This window comes from Athene cunicularia (assembly GCF_003259725.1).
Source record: "Athene cunicularia isolate RWA chromosome 5 unlocalized genomic scaffold, athCun1 chr5_part1, whole genome shotgun sequence".
Lineage (NCBI taxonomy): Eukaryota > Metazoa > Chordata > Aves > Strigiformes > Strigidae > Athene > Athene cunicularia.
The window spans coordinates 19,597,608-19,614,919 of NW_020799101.1; the positions used below are offsets into that span (position 1 = coordinate 19,597,608).

Genomic DNA, 17,312 nt, shown 5'->3' on the forward strand with positions numbered 1-17,312 from the left:
GCAGAAGAGTGAGGGGGGGGTTGTTTGATTGTTGTGGGGGTGTTTTTAGGTTTTCGTGGTGTTTTTTTTTTGTTGCTGTTTGCCTTTTCTTTTCTTGCTGTTTTAAACTGATCTCTAATGAGATCAGTTACTGGTTAATGCAAACCCTAGTTTAGATGTTTTTTCTTTCAGTTAGTGTGGTTTAAGATTGGTACGGATTTTGTTTAACTCAGATTGAAATTTATCAAACCTATCCTAAGCAGAAGAAAACCATTCTTAAACTGAAACAATGTTTTTCAATAGGAATTTGCATCATCTGAATGAACATCATAGGTTATTCTGGTATACATACCTTAGGTATCAACAACAAAAAAGCTGGAGTTGTTTTATATTTTTCTTCCCATTTCAGTACATAGCTAAGAATAATTGAGATTTTGAAAATCTCAAACACTGGTTAGCTACATCTTAATAGAGGATATCTTTGTCTGTTGTCTTGGACATAAAGATTATTCTTAAACTTTACTTTCAGATAACCTCTTTGTGAGCAATCAGAATGGATACTACTGTCACTCTCAGACTAGCTTGGATAGAGCCCCTCATGACTACAGTGGTCGGATCCGCAATGGTAGTGTCTATAGTGCACATAGCACAAACTCCTTGAACAATCCACAACATTACCTGCAGCCGTCCCCAATGTCCTCAAACCCAAGCATTACTGGAAGTGATGTCCTCAGAACAGATTATGTCCCATCACACAGACATAGTGCACTAATACCACCTTCTTATCGTCCCACGCCAGACTATGAAACTGTGATGAGACAGCTCAACAGGGGTATGGTGCACACAGATAGGCAGAGTCATTCAATGAGAAATCTTAATATCAGCAATTCTTATGCTTACAGCAGGCCTGATGCCTTAGTTTACAGTCAGCCTGAAATACGAGAACATGCTCATTTCACTTCCCCACAATCTAACCATTATCCATTTAACCTGAACTACAGTTTTCATAGCCAATCGCCCTATCCCTATCCTGCTGAAAAGCGCCCAGTTGTTGGGGCAGTTAGTGTGCCTGAGTTGACAAATGTGCAGCTCCAGGCTCAGGATTATCCAGCACCAAATATAATGAAGACCCAAGTCTATCGACCACCTCCCCCATACCCATACCCAAGACCTGCAAACAGTACTCCAGACCTTTCACGACACATCTACATTAGCAGCAGCAATCCAGATCTTATCACAAGGCGAGTCCACCATTCTGTCCAGACATTTCAGGAAGACAGCCTGCCTGTGGCACATTCTCTTCAGGAAGTCAGTGAACCTCTAACATCGGCACGCCATGCTCAGCTGCAGAAAAGGAACAGTATTGAAATAGCTGGCTTGACTCCCAGCTTTGAAGGAATAAGAATTAAAGAGAGGACCATGTCAGCTTCTGCAGCAGATGTGGCTCTTCCAAGAGTTATTGCAGAAGGGTCACAGCCCAATATTCTGATGGAGAAAACAAAACAAAAAGAAAGTGAGCAAGAAGAAAGTGTGAACTGTGATCATAAGAAAACCCTTTCAGATGCCACTATGCTGATTCACAGTAGTGAGGAAGAGGAAGAATTTGAAGAAGAAAACAAGGCTAATACAAGTCTTTCTCCTCTCCCTGAAGATCAAACCCAACTTTCATCTCTTATGGGTGGTTATTCTCATGATTCAGTACTGAACTACCCTTATAGCTCTGTTGCTTCATCTGCTGGCCCTTTGCATATTCTTGAGCCTAAATTACATATTACAGAGACAGAAAAGAGAATTAAAGATATGAGTCCCGTTCATTTACTAGTAGAAAGCCAGGTACAGAGAAGAGGGGAAGGACTGCTTACTCCATCTATGTCGGAATCTGATCTTACAGCATCAGGGAGATACAGGGTAAGGAAAGATTCAGTAAAGAAGAGACCTGTGTCCGATCTTCTGTCTGGGAAAAAGAACATTGTGGAAGGCCTTCCCCCACTAGGTGTAAGTGGATACTGTTCCTCTTGTTTTGGGTTGTGCTGTGGTGGGAGTTGTGTGTGGGTTTTGTTTGAGGCTTGCAGTTTTCTAATCAGCCTGAGATGCTTTTAAAATGTGAATAAAACGTTACCTTAAGCTTGACCTTTATTTTTATGTTCTTCCCTGATTAACTTTGCTTAGCTGTCTTTTGTCCACTTCTCTGCCATGTCTGAGTTCTGTTTGTAATAGTCCTCCCACACAAATCCAGCTGTGCAGCCTCCATCCGTCTGAAACCTGGCTAGCAACTGTAGAATGAGATAATTTAAATTCAGTTCTAGATCCCAAATTCTGTCCTACCTATCCTTATCTGGAACAGAAGCAACTCTTTCCATTCCGCTACCAGCTTTCTAATCTTCTTCTCCCTGAAAAATCAGATGTAGCTGAATGCTTTTTTTTTTTTTTTTTTTTTTTTTTTTTTTTTTTTTTTTTTTTTTTTTCTGACCTAAGAGGGGGGACCTGATGCATTAGGCAATAAATTTATTCCTTGCATTCTTGTCTTTCCTCCATCCCTTCCCCTTTTCATATACTTACCCTTTTGCTGTCTCTTCAAGCTGTTTTTATCCCACTAAAACTATTTCTTGCTTGCCATGTCTCTTCTCCTACTCCAATTACGAAGCCATAAATAGTGAACAACTGCAAGTTTCACCTTCCCTGTAATTCCCACCTCATAGAAACATCAATGTCTGTGGGACTGTACAATTTCACTGGCAGTCCTTACCATTCATTTTGTTTTAAACTTTTGTTCAGTTTTATGTACTCTGTGGCATATTTCAGGTGCTAATGGAGGAAGACCATTTTTATTTTGCCTTTTTAAATGGATTGTTACTAACTTTGCCTGCCTGAGTGTGAAATAGTTTTCTGTACAAATTGAACTGCAGTGGAGCTACCATGTAACCTCTAGTGCTGTAGTAACTGTTACAGCTGATGCTGCAAAAGCTATGCATTTAAATAGTTTTCACAATTTTTTGTCAGACTTGCTATATGTGGAGCTGAACACATTGAAATGAGCCTTCATCAGTTTCAATTCATTTTATAATTGTGTATCTTTTCCTAAATCTCCTTCCTCCTGTTAGTTATGTGGATATAGGAGAAAAAGGTGATACCTTTCTCCTTGTGTTCACATTTAGTCACTATTTTATTCTCCAAAAGATGTGTTTTCCTTCTGATAGCTATGTAAATGTTCAAGTCAGCCTTTGAAGTGAAATTAAAACCTTTTCACTGGAAGTGTTCAGTGAAATACTTTCTAGTTCAGTAACACTTAAGAGTGCCATTGCATAATAGAGAATATTGCCTTTCTGTATTCAATATTGAGGTGCATATCCTGGTAACAAAGCTGACCCCTACTACTGTTTGCCCATTTTGTGTTTCAGTGCACTCTTACTGTTGTGTTTGTGTTCACTTCTCTTTTAAATGTGGTCTCATTCTCTTAGCTCTGTCTTCCTGTTCCTCACTACTATTTAGCTTTTGAAAGCATGGATCACCATTGATTCAGGCAGCATATAAACTCATATTTTCAGTGTATTTTTGTTAACACCCAAACTTAGCAACTCCAGGAATGCTGAAGTTTTCTCTTACACTTTCTAAAGGAATCATTTGAATTTATTCTTTCATAAAAATCCCCCTTTGGTATTTTTTTCAAATAATGAATGGTAACTTCAATAATTTAGATTAATGGCCTGGTTCAGGGCTCAGATCTGTCTGCAGTTCTGTGTTCATGTTTTGTACGTGCAGTTTGTTGTAAACTGAGTCAAACATTTAACTGTATCCAAATATCTTAAAGGTACGTGCTCATTGTTATGCCCACTTGTAGGGAAGAAAAATACCTGCAAACTGAATAGTCTAGTAAGGAATCATTTTTATGGGTTTTTTGGGGGGTTGGAAAGTGATTTCTGTTTTGTCCAAGAATGTTAATTATCTAGAGTTGTCTCTTCAAACCTTCAGTTGTAAGTTTTATAGGGAACAATATTTGTCATTCTCATGCAGTTTCATTAACCTGTCTGGAATGAAGACAGACTTGTGTTGTGTCCTGGGAGGAGTGTAGTCCCACCACCCTAATCTCTCACTGCAGTGCTTATCAAAAAAAAAAAAAAAAAAAAAAAAAAAAAAAAAAAAAAAGTCAGACCTCTTTGCAGAAGGCGTCAAAGAAGTATCTTTTGTTTAATTGAACTCATCTGGTTCCTGCTTTATAACATCATCAGATATTTAAGAATATTTACAAGTTTTATCTTTTATTTTGCAGGGTATGAAAAAGAATAAAAATGATGCAAAAAAAATAGGGCCTCTAAAGCTAGCTGCCCTAAATGGACTAGCTTTGACTAGAATGCCTCTGCCAGATGAGGGGAAGGAAGAATCAACAAGAGCAACAAATGATGAACGGGTATGTTGAAATTTTTTAATGCTTGATTTCTTGATTGCTTTTAATGCTTCGATTTCTTGTGTGATCTGCAAAAATTTTAAATTCAGTAAAAGATCTCAGATCACTTAGAGGACATCAGGTTCTAGAAATAGTTTCTTTGAGAAATAGAAGACTCCATCTGCTTGTGTCAGGGTAAACAATGTCAGTAAATGTGCTTCAGCCTGCCTCCTGTATCATTAAATAGCTGCAGGAAAGTGAAATACAGTCAATATCTAGCCTGTGAAGGGCTGTGTAGAACAGTGTTGTCATCACACATCTGACCAGGGACCAACCAGATGCACCAAGGCCCACTGTAATGATTGGATATTCTGCGACCAGTGGTCTCCCAAGAATCTGGTTCTGAGCATAGTTGGGCATCCTCAGACCCCCTCTAGCTCAGGTCATTGACAGTCCCTGGGCAGGGATTAGAACCTGAAGGAAAAGTCCTGCTCTCACCAGCTGCAGTTTTAAGGACAAGCCAAGAAAATCAATTGCAAGTCATATAGTAGAAATTCAGTCTTGTGAGTTTGAAGGCTTGGAGTGAGATCCATAGGAGGAGGAGATTTGACTGTTCCATTTCAGCACCACTGAAGTTCTGTTTGGATTATATATACACTCCTTAATGATGCTAAGGGAAAAAAAATAACACTGTTATTGAGATACAGTTCCACATTTAGTACCTGTGTTAGTTATTTCCTCTTACTTACAGCCATCATCTCTTCCTGGAATGACCATTACTGAATTCAGCCATATTATTATTCAGCTACCTCTGCCCACAGTGATGAGGTAAAAGAAGAATCCACAAAGTCAAGTTATGAAAAAGACATGTTCTCTTCAGGCAGTCATGTAGAGGCAGAATAGATACCATGAAATGGAAGTAATTCCTCAAGCAGTTGTGAGGAGGCAATGCAGAGCAGACATATGACATGAAAGGAAGTCCAGACTACAGATATTTTAAAAGACAACTTTAAAGTTGATTCAATGTCTGTTTCGTTGCTCAGCTTCATGTTGTTATCAGTTTAAATAAGGGAATTTAGCCTAAAGATAATTAAGGAGTTTGTACAGATGATGTATTGATGTGCAAATTGCGTATGATTGAGGTTTTACACCTTCCTCTGCAACATTTGGCAGTACAGTTACTTGATACAAGATACTTTCCTGACCTGATACTGTGGAGCAGTTGCTGTGAGAGGCTGGGGACATGTGACATAGATGAAATTTTCTGGCTGAAATCTTACATATTATTCCTCTAATTATTGTTGGCAAAGAGATGCTGAAATTCCAGAAGTGTCTTATGATTTAGAAAGAACTTGGTTTTGAAAGTATAAATCGGAGGGGGGAGCAGACTATTAAATAAAACATTTAATTTTACTAGTAGGAAAAATCCTGAGTTTATACCTCAGCTATAGCAAGAGGTTTTAAGAAGGCTTTGCTGTTCTATGCAAAGTTTAGTATCTTCACCCTAAGAAAATGTAGAATATTACTAGTGAACTGTTAGCTCATGGACTGAGGCAAGTGTTTTGTTTTACATTTTTAGAGTTTTTTCCATCCAAATGAAAAAGTTGACTTTTATTTTTTAAATTATGAGGTTAAAGGAGACCTTTTTGAATGATGTGATCTAACATGCTATATTGAGGAAGAGGATTAATAAATATTTCTTGTTCAATTGTATTTGAGGCAGTTTGAGTATAGCATAGCTATCTGATCTGGCCAAATATTTCTTTGCTCAACTGGATTGTCTTTACAGAAACTACAAAGTAATTTTTCTTTCATCAGTGGTATCCACAGTCTTTGTGACCTAATGAAGTTTAACATGCTTCTTAGTTTTCACATGAACATGATTCCTGATGGTTAGGGTGCTTCTAATTTATTCTGGTATGTTTGTAAAAACATTAATAGCTGGAAAAACATTGAAAAAAGTATGGAGGACAGGAAAATATATACATTTTGTCCTTCACTAGTTCTCTGTTAAAATAGACTCACCGTAGAACGTGACTTTGGTTGTCTGTCTTCTGTCTTTCAGTGTAAAGTTCTGGAACAACGGTTAGAGCAGGGGATGGTGTTTACTGAATATGAGCGCATTCAGAAAAAAAGACTTAGAGATGGTGAGTGCTCAATTGCTCGGCTTCCTGAAAATGCTGAACGAAACCGGTTCCAGGATGTCCTTCCTTATGATGATACCAGAGTAGAGCTAGTCCCAACCAAAGAAAATAACACGGGTTACATCAATGCATCTCATATCAAGGTGAGAGAAATACTGTTGGAGAAATACTTTCCAGTTCATGGGGTAACTAATAATGGATTTGGCTATCAATTTTGCTTTGGTCAGATGAGTGAGAATCCCTCCATCCCTCCATCCCTCCATCCCTCCATCCCTCCATCCCTCCATCCCTCCATCCCTCCATCCCTCCATCCCTCCATCCCTCCATCCCTCCATCCCTCCATCCCTCCATCCCTCCATCCCTCCATCCCTCCATCCCTCCATCCCTCCATCCCTCCATCCCTCCATCCCTCCATCCCTCCATCCCTCCATCCCTCCATCCCTCCATCCCTCCATCCCTCCATCCCTCCATCCCTCCATCCCTCCATCCCTCCATCCCTCCATCCCTCCATCCCTCCATCCCTCCATCCCTCCATCCCTCCATCCCTCCATCCCTCCATCCCTCCATCCCTCCATCCCTCCATCCCTCCATCCCTCCATCCCTCCATCCCTCCATCCCTCCATCCCTCCATCCCTCCATCCCTCCATCCCTCCATCCCTCCATCCCTCCATCCCTCCATCCCTCCATCCCTCCATCCCTCCATCCCTCCATCCCTCCTCCCCTCCATCCCTCCTCCCCTCCTCCCCTCCATCCCTCCTCCCCTCCATCCCTCTCTCTCTTCCCCATTACCTAGAATAATGGAGGGTTAATTATTGGAGAGGTCTTCTGCATTTTGCTTCTGTTCTGATCTGCTGTCTCCTTTCTCTTGCTGGCTCCTCTCTGTGGTTTGGTGCTAACAAAAATCATGTCCATTCTTCCTGGAGTTAAGGCGGCAAATAGCTTTATAACAAACTGGGATCCTTTGCAGTGACTATGGTATCTTTTGAACTGCAACATTATTTCTTCCTCTTCCATACTCTCAGACTAGGTCTACAACAGGCAGTAGGCCAGCTCCCAGCTTAAGCTTTTTTGAATGGTTAGAGGAACAGATGGAACCAGGGGAAAAGCTGCTCTTTCATAATCTTCAATTGCCCTTCTCCCCAGACTTAGCTCTTTAAACTCTAAGATGTTTAAAAAAAGTAAGTTGCAGGGTGACCTCAAGAGCCTTCAAAGCATTTTGAAACCTTCATTCATTTTCAATGCATTTACTTACTTAAAGTGCAACTACAACTGTCTTCATGCTTTCTCTGTAAAGAGTTGAGATCACCAAAACAGCAGTTGTGTTACTGTCCTTTTTTTAGAAATCTCTTTGTGCACTGACGTGGTACCCTAGTTTCTATACCTCAGCTCATTCACAAATGTTAGTATCTCTTCTGATCCTTCTCAAACAAGATAATATTTTTTTAGGAAACATAAGCTAATCCTGTCTTTTTAGTGCATATAATAGCATTTACAGCACCAGGGTATGAAAGCTTCTCTAAACCCAAATTGGTTAGAATGCCTTAAATTCACAAAAGAGAAATACAATTTTATTTACTCACTTTTACATTATGTTTATGGTGTAAAATACATTTATTTTAGCTATTTTCCTATACAATTTTGAATATTGTCTTTTCTGCATCTAATGTGACAAGATGCAGCCAAAAAATGGGGGGCAGATATAACTCACAATGGGCTTGTACTTCTACAGTGTTGCTTTTTTCAGTTTGTACATCTTCAAATGGCTGACTTAAGAACAGGGGAGAAGAAATTTTCAATAATTACTTATCTAGTGTCTTTCTTCTTACAGATCTCTGTTGGCAGCATAGAGTGGGATTACATTGCTACGCAGGGCCCTTTGCAGAATACATGTCAGGATTTCTGGCAGATGATCTGGGAACAAGGGATTGCCATCATAGCTATGGTGACAGCAGAGGAAGTGAGTATAAACTGAGTCAGGTTTTTCCCAGAAATTCCACAATTATTTTGTTATGATCTGTTAGATGAATGGGATCTTTGCTCCACCAAGAAGACCAATCAATAAATTTCTAGTGACCATTTTTTCCTTGGCAGAAAGAAAGATCTAAATTTGCAAACTCTTTCTGCTGGGAAGTTGGTTTACTCGGTGAGAAACCCTAACGCTGTTGTAGTACTTAATAGAGGAGAGGTACAGTTGTTACAGGAGCATAAGTTGTATGAGTGTTCTTAATATTTCTTGTAAAGCAAGTGTTTTACTTTTAAGGAAAGTGGGCGAGAAAAAAGCTTCAGATACTGGCCACGTCTTGGTTCAAGACACAACACTGTAACATATGGAAGATTTAAGATTACCACACGATTCCGTACTGACTCAGGCTGCTATGCAACTACTGGTTTGAAGATTAAACATCTTCTCACAGGACAGGAGAGAACAGTTTGGCATCTGCAGTATACTGACTGGCCAGAGCATGGCTGTCCAGAGGATTTAAAGGGATTTCTCTGTAAGTTGTATTTAATATCTTTGTTTCTTTGTAGTTGTTGTGGTTTGTTTTTGGTTTTGTTTTTTGTTTTTTTTTTTTTTTTTTTTAAAAAATACATCCTAAAATGGGTGCTATACATAAATCAGCTTGTGATACGTATGCCAAGCATTCTGCTGTAAAAGGTTTCTTCACACCAGTGAGAGGTACTGACTTGTTTTTGGCAGGAATATCTTGCCAGTTTGTTAAACTGACTGTTTACATCTAAAGCCAAATATATAATTTACTAAAAGTTCAAATAGATCAAAACATAATTGCATCACATATGACGTGTTCCAGCAATAGCAAGATGGTCATGAGCTGCCTTTGGTGGGGAATAGGTGAACAAGGCAAGGAAAGCATTACAAAAGTTAGATGATCTTTATAGGTCTGTATTGCTTCGGTTGAAATATGACGTGATTTATACAGTGTGTCATTTTTCTGTGGGATGTAATTTGTTAAATTACTACTTTTCTGGTGGTCATACAGTGTAATAGCATGGCTTATGGGGTTACGTCTCCTAAATTCATTATTCTTATCTTGTTGAACTTAATAGCATACTTGGAAGAGATACAGTCAGTGCGACGCCATACGAACAGCACTGCGGATCCTAAAAACTCTAATCCTCCTGTACTGGTGCATTGCAGTGCAGGTGTAGGACGAACAGGAGTAGTCATACTGTCAGAGATCATGATCGCTTGCTTGGAACACAATGAGGTGATCTCTTTTTCTTTCTTGTGCTTTAAATAATGTTAGGTAGTGGAAAAGTAATTAACCTGCTTAATAAATATTTTATGGCTGTTCATCTGAGCTTTCCCAAAATGTGTCCTTTGGCAGAGCCCTTACAACTATGGTTGAAAGAGCTCTTGTAATTGAACAGAATAATCTTATAGAGTTGCCCACTTGCACACTGGGTACTGGAATGCTCATTTGGATTCTTGACTTCATAAGATGTTGCGCCACTGAGAGGAAAAGGGTATGCCCCAGGCTACTAAGCATATTTCAGAATTTCACCCTGACTTTACCACTTTCACTTCATGCTTTAGTTTTAATAGACAATATTAAAGAACCTGCTTTATAGCCAGTCTCTGTGCTTGTGACTGAATATTTTTTCCAAAGTGTAGCGTATTTGCAGTATCAATCTCAGCAGAGGATAAAACAGTAGTTTAATAGAATAAAACCTCCCCGTATCAGCTTTTTAGCCAGAAATGACAGCTGTAAAGTGTTTCTTAATAATATAATATGCCAAGAGACTCAACAAACTGCTTGTTTTGCTGTGCATATCTGTCTTAACACTGTGACAGACCTTTGCAGCCATTAAATTTGTGAGGACCTAGACCTCATGAGATAAGCAAATTGACACTATACATATTTCACAGATGAGGAAGTAGGCATGGTCAGTGGTGTAGTGCAGCCCATACTGCAGGCATGGGCAGTGAATTGTCAGAATTGAAATTAGAGCAGCTGATTCTTGCCTGTAGGTCAGTGGTACTACTCTGAACCTCCTGCTGAGAATCAGTCTTCTTGCTCACCAGTGACTTCTGATGGTTTGTTCTCTTCCTCTAGATGCTGGACATCCCACGAGTGCTGGACATGTTGAGGCAGCAGAGAATGATGATGGTGCAGACTCTTTCACAGTACACTTTCGTCTATGGAGTTCTCATTCAGTTTCTCAAAAGCTCTAGACTTATCTAATCCCTGCCACTTCCTAAAGGGCACTGCAAGAGTTTACAGAAAGAAAATTACAGTTGTTCAGGCAGACCTGCTCTCACTGGTGTTTTCTTCGTATGATGAATCACAGAGTTACCTTTTAGCGCTGGCACGTGACTTAAGTACGAATCAGCGTAACAGTCCCTGCAAAGCGGGATCTTCACTGGACTAAATTCTTCCCATGTTCAGCTGCAGTCGTATTAGGGAATGACTCTACTTGTACTGGTCTGTAGTACTTGTATATATTCTGTAGACTGGTGTTACTCTGGGCAAAATAAGCATCTTATAGAATGGGAGTACATGGCACAATTTTACTAACATTATGTTTTACAACATAATTGTTAACTGTGCGAAAGGTGAAATCTGTAGGTGAAATGGGGTGAGAAACTTGCTCCTTGGGAGTCTTATGCAGTTTCATTCTGCTTTCAATCTTATATTTAGAACAATACATCTATATTTTTTTAAAGCAAACTTTTGGTTTCCTCTGGTTTACTCAGTAAAATTAGCAGCTCTTAGATACTTTAAGCAGTTGCTTTAAGGACAGTTATTTTTATATTCAGCATGTGTTAATTGAGAAAAGCAAAACGCCATGACCCAAAACTTTTAAAATAGCATAATATTTTCAGAGAAGACGGCTGTCAATGTTTGAACTAACTTTTCAAAAATCATGCAGAAAGTACTAGGGGAAGCTATTGGTAGTTGTAGTTCTGTGTAATAGAACTGACAAGTGAAAGATGATGTTAACTGTTGATAACATCCATTTGAGTGGAGACATATTTACCTGCAAGCAGAAGGGGAAAATATATTCTAATTATCAACAAGGTTATTGGAAACAAATGGATGAGAGAAAGTACATATTCAGTATTATTCGTGTATTTAGAGGACAGTTTGATTTTACTGGCTGAAATCAAAGAGGATGCAAATGTTTTAAGCACTTTTTTTTTCTCTGTTATTTATGTAGTTAAACATAGAGACTATAATCATGCATTGTTTCATATGGTAATATACCAGTACTAACCTGTTATTTAAGGAAGAGCCTTTTAAGTTGATGAAGTGAGAGAACCAAAGCTGGAGTAAGAAGGTGCATAGTGGTGAAGTGGAAATGATTGTATGAAACATAATGGAGAAGATGCGGCAGCTATGATTGCTGGTTTACACGGTGAAAAGATGACCATTAAAAATCTGCATGTTCCCAACAAGAAAGCCTTTAAAGCACTGGAAGTTTCTGTAGAATCCTCCAGATTATTTTGTCAGCACTAGAACAGATTTTGCTAATGCTGCGCAGCATTGCAATAAAGAATATCCACATAAGCCATGTGAGACCACCTGCAGAATGTCAGAGCTCTCAGAGGTAACACTGGAGATGTGGGTATTTTAGTATCTGTGTAGGTGGCTGAGTCAATGGCTGTGGCATGGATCTGAAGATGAGTCGTACCTTTGGTAGTTTCCGTTTTGTCCCGTGGGTCTGGTCTAATGACAGTATCCCTAAATAATCCTCTGTCTGTGGTTTTCAAATAGGGACAGTGGTTTTACCTGCCTTTTCAAGTGTTTTGAGATGCTGAGTTGAAAATCTCTATTCAAAAGTGAGCCATTAGTTTGTAGATACCTGGTTTCATTTCAAAAAAACTGAATGGCAGACCAGTCTGCAGACATGTTTAAGTGTCCATTTCCCTTAATACCTGCTTAACAAAATGAAATGAGACCAAAAGTAATTTTTATCACTGGTGAAATTGTTATTTTTCTGAGCTGTAACAAGGGTTTGGAAACTATTATGAATAATTAAAACCCCTTCTAAAGAATTATTGTCTCCCAAAACATTAATTAAGAATACTAAATAGTTTGCCTCAATTTCTTCTGTAATAAGCTACTTTGACAAAGAAAAACACATGATCCAAAAAGACACTGTGCTCATATGTCATTCTATACAAAATGTATTACTTTAAAGGATACTGTATTAATTTGCTTTCAAACAGTCTGAATTGTTCTACTTTCCGTAAAAGTAAGATTATGTCAGATAGGGGAAAAAAATGTTCTTTTTGTGACTACAATATGCCTAGGAAATATTAATTACCAAATTTAAAAATGGAAGTCCGGGGGAAATCAGTTACTGAAGACTGATTCTTTATATATAAATCTTGCACACAAACCAATTTGATATATCTGTGTTAATGGAAGTATTGAAAGAAACAAAAACACTTAGCTATTTGTATCATGCTGTGTTTTAAAAGCATTGCTACTTTTTGCCACGGTTCACTTCTGTCTTCAGAAATACTTTTGAATGGGAAGGTATGCTCTAAAATATAGCTTGTACCATTTCCATTTTTAAACTTTGGACTGTGATCTTCATAACCTGATACATGCAGCTTTTAATGAAATTATATACAACTGAAACTTCAAGCAACAATTTTTAGCTATTCAGCAGTTACTGGGAGAGAACATCAGCAGTGAGGCATTAAAAGGAGCAGTTAAACCAAGCAATTTGATCCAAAACTTTTGGAAATATCTGAAGTGGGTGAGGAAATATGTGTCTTTTGGCTTTCTTTTCTGTTTTGCTGAAAGAAGTTGTGTTCACTTTTAGAGGCGGTTGATCTCTAGTCTGGTAGTCATGGTCTTGATTTATTTTTTTAAGCATAACACTGCTACCTCCTCCACTTCAGCTTTCAGTTTTGTCCATCAGCAGTCTGTTTTTGCATGAATAGACTTGACCTTAATAGACTTTATGTGAGTTTTCCTACTGATGATAGCAGGATTGCTTTTGTATGTAAGCATATGGCTCCAAGTGAGGATTGGAAATGAGCGGTTTCTCTGAAGATACCAAATAAAAATAAACTTCACAATCTCCTGTAACAAAATGAATCTTAAAACCATTGTTTAGATATACACTGAACTTTTAAAAGAAAATTCAGTTTTAAGCACTTTGTTCTGAGCCTTGAAAAGGGATGCTTTTTTACATGTAGTTGCCCTGAGTGCTTCATGAAGTGTTGGACATTACAAGAACAGTCACTGTGGGAGTTAGAGGTGGATTTATTTGAGAAGAGCTTAAAATTCACTATAAGCCTGTCCATTTTGCCAAATGTGCTTCTGTTTTTATGGGGATGAAACCGTATTATTATGCACAATTTGAGCTGACTTTTTTAGTAAGACAAGTTGTTTAAAGACATTCTTGCAGTAAATGTCAGAGATGATGCTGATCTCTAGGGATGCCAGAGCTCTCAGGGATAAATAAAGGTGCTATATACTGTCAAGAGACAGATTTTACTGTCTTTTGTGGGCTAGGTGGAAAATGCTTTTTAGGATCAAATTCTATGAAGAGTCAGGAGAAGAACCCCCAAATTGTAGTAAGGCCTTCTGCACATTTGATTTCTTGGTTGCTCTGATGAGAGATTTTTTTGGCCAGTGAACCTTTGTTATCTTGGACTAGCAGCTCTTCTCTAAGAACATAAGTCAGAGCCCTGTTCATTGCAAAGGTGTCACTGACTGAGGCTTAGCTGTAGGCTGCAAATATCTCCTCACCCCATTCTGTGAGGGAGAAGCTCAGTGGCACAGGGGAGTTTCGCGTAGCTTTTCTTCAGCCTGCGCAGCAGTGCTGTTCTTTCTCTGCTGTCCTCTGTGAAGAGCAGCAAGAGCTGCATGCCCTAGTATTGCTCTCATTGTGATACCTGTTGCACAAGTGAATGGTAAAATCTACAAGTGCAGGGTGCTATGGTTTATATCTAGAAATACATTTAATTCAAAGCAGGTGAGCAAGGCAGGGTTCCTATAATTTCTGTGGATGAAAAGCTGCTCTTAAGTTGTTATCAACATTTAGGAAAAAAGAAATGTAATAACAAATAAAAGTAAAATGTGTACTAAAAGGAAAAAAATCTTGGCATTTTGAGAAATGTATTTTTGGCTCCTCTTGTAATCCTATGAATCTTTTTTTTTTAAAGTGGATGAAGCTTGGAGCAATTTTCTCCAAAAACAGCTGCTTAAATTTAATAAGAATCAGGACTACCTGTGACTGCTGCTACACTTTGCTTGTTGGAGCAGATCTTAAAGTTGAGTGGCTCATAGGTTTCAGTGGGCTCTGGACCAAACTTGGGAACTTCAGGGTCCTTTGTCATACAAGCTAGGTGTGTAATGGGACCTCAGTTTCAATATCAGTAGCCTTACTAAAACCCTGGGCTTAAAAATAGTGAACTCATTACTGTATTTCAATAGTTATTTAAAATGACGAATTTAAAGGAAACTACACTTCAGTTGCGAAGAACTCTGCTTTAGAGTTCAGGGTCTTTTGGTTTTTTCAATACTGCAAAGTCATGCAAAGCCAGAGTCCAGTCCTGCAAGATGCAAAATTCCTGCAGTTCTTCCTGATATTGTAGGAATTAAAATGGGCTTATTGCCACTGAAAGCTTGAGCTCTTAAAGCATGTATACTCACATGTCTGCTTTAAATTGAAATACAGATTACAAGACTTAACCAAAAGAATGCAGCAGGAATGTGCATACATGAAGCTACAGCATTCAAAGGAAAAGTAGCTGAGATAGTTTGGAAGAAACTCTCTTATGAAAATACAAAATGTTGGAAGTAGAGCTTGAGGGTTTGAGGAATGGCTGAAGGTATTTGGAAGAGGATTTGGCATGTTTTGTATCCACAGTAGAGCAGCTAGAAGGATTTGATTTGTATGGTATGTATTTCGTGGCATGGCTGGGTAAGTGAATATGTAGTCATAGGTGTTATTTTTTACTGGCTTTTTAAAATATGATTTTTTTGAAACTCCAAATATTTTGTTTTCAGAGGCTCTGTTATTTTTTTACATATCTTCTTTTCCAAATGTATTTAATGCAATCTGTCAGCTCAGTTTCTGTTTACTTATTAAAGGTCAGATTTTTCACACCATGGTCTCTGATTTTACACATGCAAAATGCAGGGGGAATAGGCATACATGCAGTTTTGCAGTGTTAATTTCTAATGGATGCAGGTTAGATGATCTGGAAGTCCAAATACTTTATGAATGCAGCCAGGTGTTTACAGTAGGTCTGAATTGCACGAGGTTAAGGCTAGGCTGAAAATCAGGCCCTTGAAATGTGGAATTTAACATGTGCTTAGAAATTATGTTGCAGTGCAGCATTTGCAATATGGTGATATTAAAATAATACAATACTGTGCTAAGGGAAAAAAATCTTAAACTTTTAACGGCTGTTTAAAAAAGTGTAAAAAAAAAAAAAAAATTTTTTTAAAAATCTGAATAAGATCCCCTTGGGGACCAGCTAACTTGGTGCATTCTATTGACACTAAATATGTTACTTTAAGGTCTACAGGGGTTGAAAAAAAGAGGATTTATTAACTTCAATGAGCATTTCAAAAAACAGTTGCTAAATGGTCTTTCACTATGTTCCATATGATGTTGTGTTCAGTAGTGAAGAATAACCTCCATGAGTTTGTTCTTTAGAACTCTATTCTTCAGCACTAATTAGGGAATGAGGATAGAAATCTAATCTAATGAAGAGAGTTTACAACAGGTCCAGCCTGTGGCAAGTTAGAGAGCAAGTCTGTAGATACTGTAACGTTACTTTGGTTCAGATATGTGACAGTCAAAACTACCAAATCATTAATTTTATGAGCACAGTTTCAGAAGGTGCCTAAATTTTAATAAAGGGAATTTAAATGCTGTTTTTACATTTGGAAATATTTAGGTAAAACTAGGAGATTTTTAAAATATTTTAAAACTTTGCAAATGCCATTAATTTTTAGAAAGTTGATGGGGGGAAACCATATAAATCCTCCAGTCTGTCACCTTGATAATCCTGGATAGCATAAGGTGCATATGCTCTTTACAAAGATATTTTCTTAAATTGCTTTGAAATACCCAACATATCTGCCCTCTTTATGGCTGATCTGGGGGAACTTGGATGGAAGAAATCTTAGAGCCTTGACCTGGCAAATCACTAAGTATGTACACTCCTGCATATTGCTGAAATCATTCAGTTAAAGCAAATGGGTCTTTGAAGTCCTTTCAGCAGTTTTATAGGATTGAGTCCTTAATGTTAGAGGAATGCAGGATCTGGGTCCATTTTCTTTTATTTTCATTTGACCCAGTATACAAGGATTTAAATGGGGCTTTGTTTAAACAGTAGCAAACATGAAGTATTATTTTCTAGTACTAAGCTAATGGTTAATGTCTATTTTTGCTGTCTTGCCACCAATACTGTAAAAATGTATAATCAAAATAGCTTTAATTCTTATAAAACTGAAATTGGTTTGTAAAACAATGTACAAATTGTGTTTCATAGACAGAAAAGCTTGTATTACTGAATGTAATATATGTGAAATGAACATATTATAGTCTATTTTTGCCATGGAAATAAATATTTGAAGCAACCATCAGTTTTTATTGTTCCATTATTAAAAGAAAAATCAAAGAATTTATTTTTCATGTGTAGTCCTAGGTTGGGACTTTACCTTCTGTACACAAAGGTGCTATCTGTCTTCTAATGCACTGCACGTCTGTCTTGCATCTCTGGACAAATACAAAACTTGTGCTGTCACAAGTGATGTTGTGCCTGCTGCCCTACCAGTATTGTTTATAATGTTTTGCATTTTCTAAAG

At 38.1% G+C, this 17,312-nt stretch overlaps 1 protein-coding gene across 3 annotated transcripts in view; it reads left to right on the forward strand.

The window, feature by feature from the left end:
* PTPN21 (protein tyrosine phosphatase, non-receptor type 21) overlaps positions 1 to 17,079 on the forward strand; it is a 50,979-nt gene extending 33,900 nt beyond the window's left edge. For 2 of the 3 annotated variants that reach the window (XM_026849571.1, XM_026849572.1), the window contains 7 exons: positions 509 to 1,974; positions 4,247 to 4,384; positions 6,426 to 6,647; positions 8,333 to 8,461; positions 8,765 to 8,999; positions 9,571 to 9,731; positions 10,581 to 17,079. In XM_026849571.1, coding sequence (XP_026705372.1) covers positions 509 to 1,974; positions 4,247 to 4,384; positions 6,426 to 6,647; positions 8,333 to 8,461; positions 8,765 to 8,999; positions 9,571 to 9,731; positions 10,581 to 10,709 — 2,480 coding nt within the window. In that variant the 3' untranslated portion in view covers positions 10,710 to 17,079. Of the gene's footprint in view, positions 1 to 508; positions 1,975 to 4,246; positions 4,385 to 6,425; positions 6,648 to 8,332; positions 8,462 to 8,764; positions 9,000 to 9,570; positions 9,732 to 10,580 lie in introns of those variants that run through there. The other variant, XM_026849573.1, reaches the window with a different exon arrangement.
* The last annotated feature ends 233 nt before the right edge of the window (positions 17,080 to 17,312 follow it).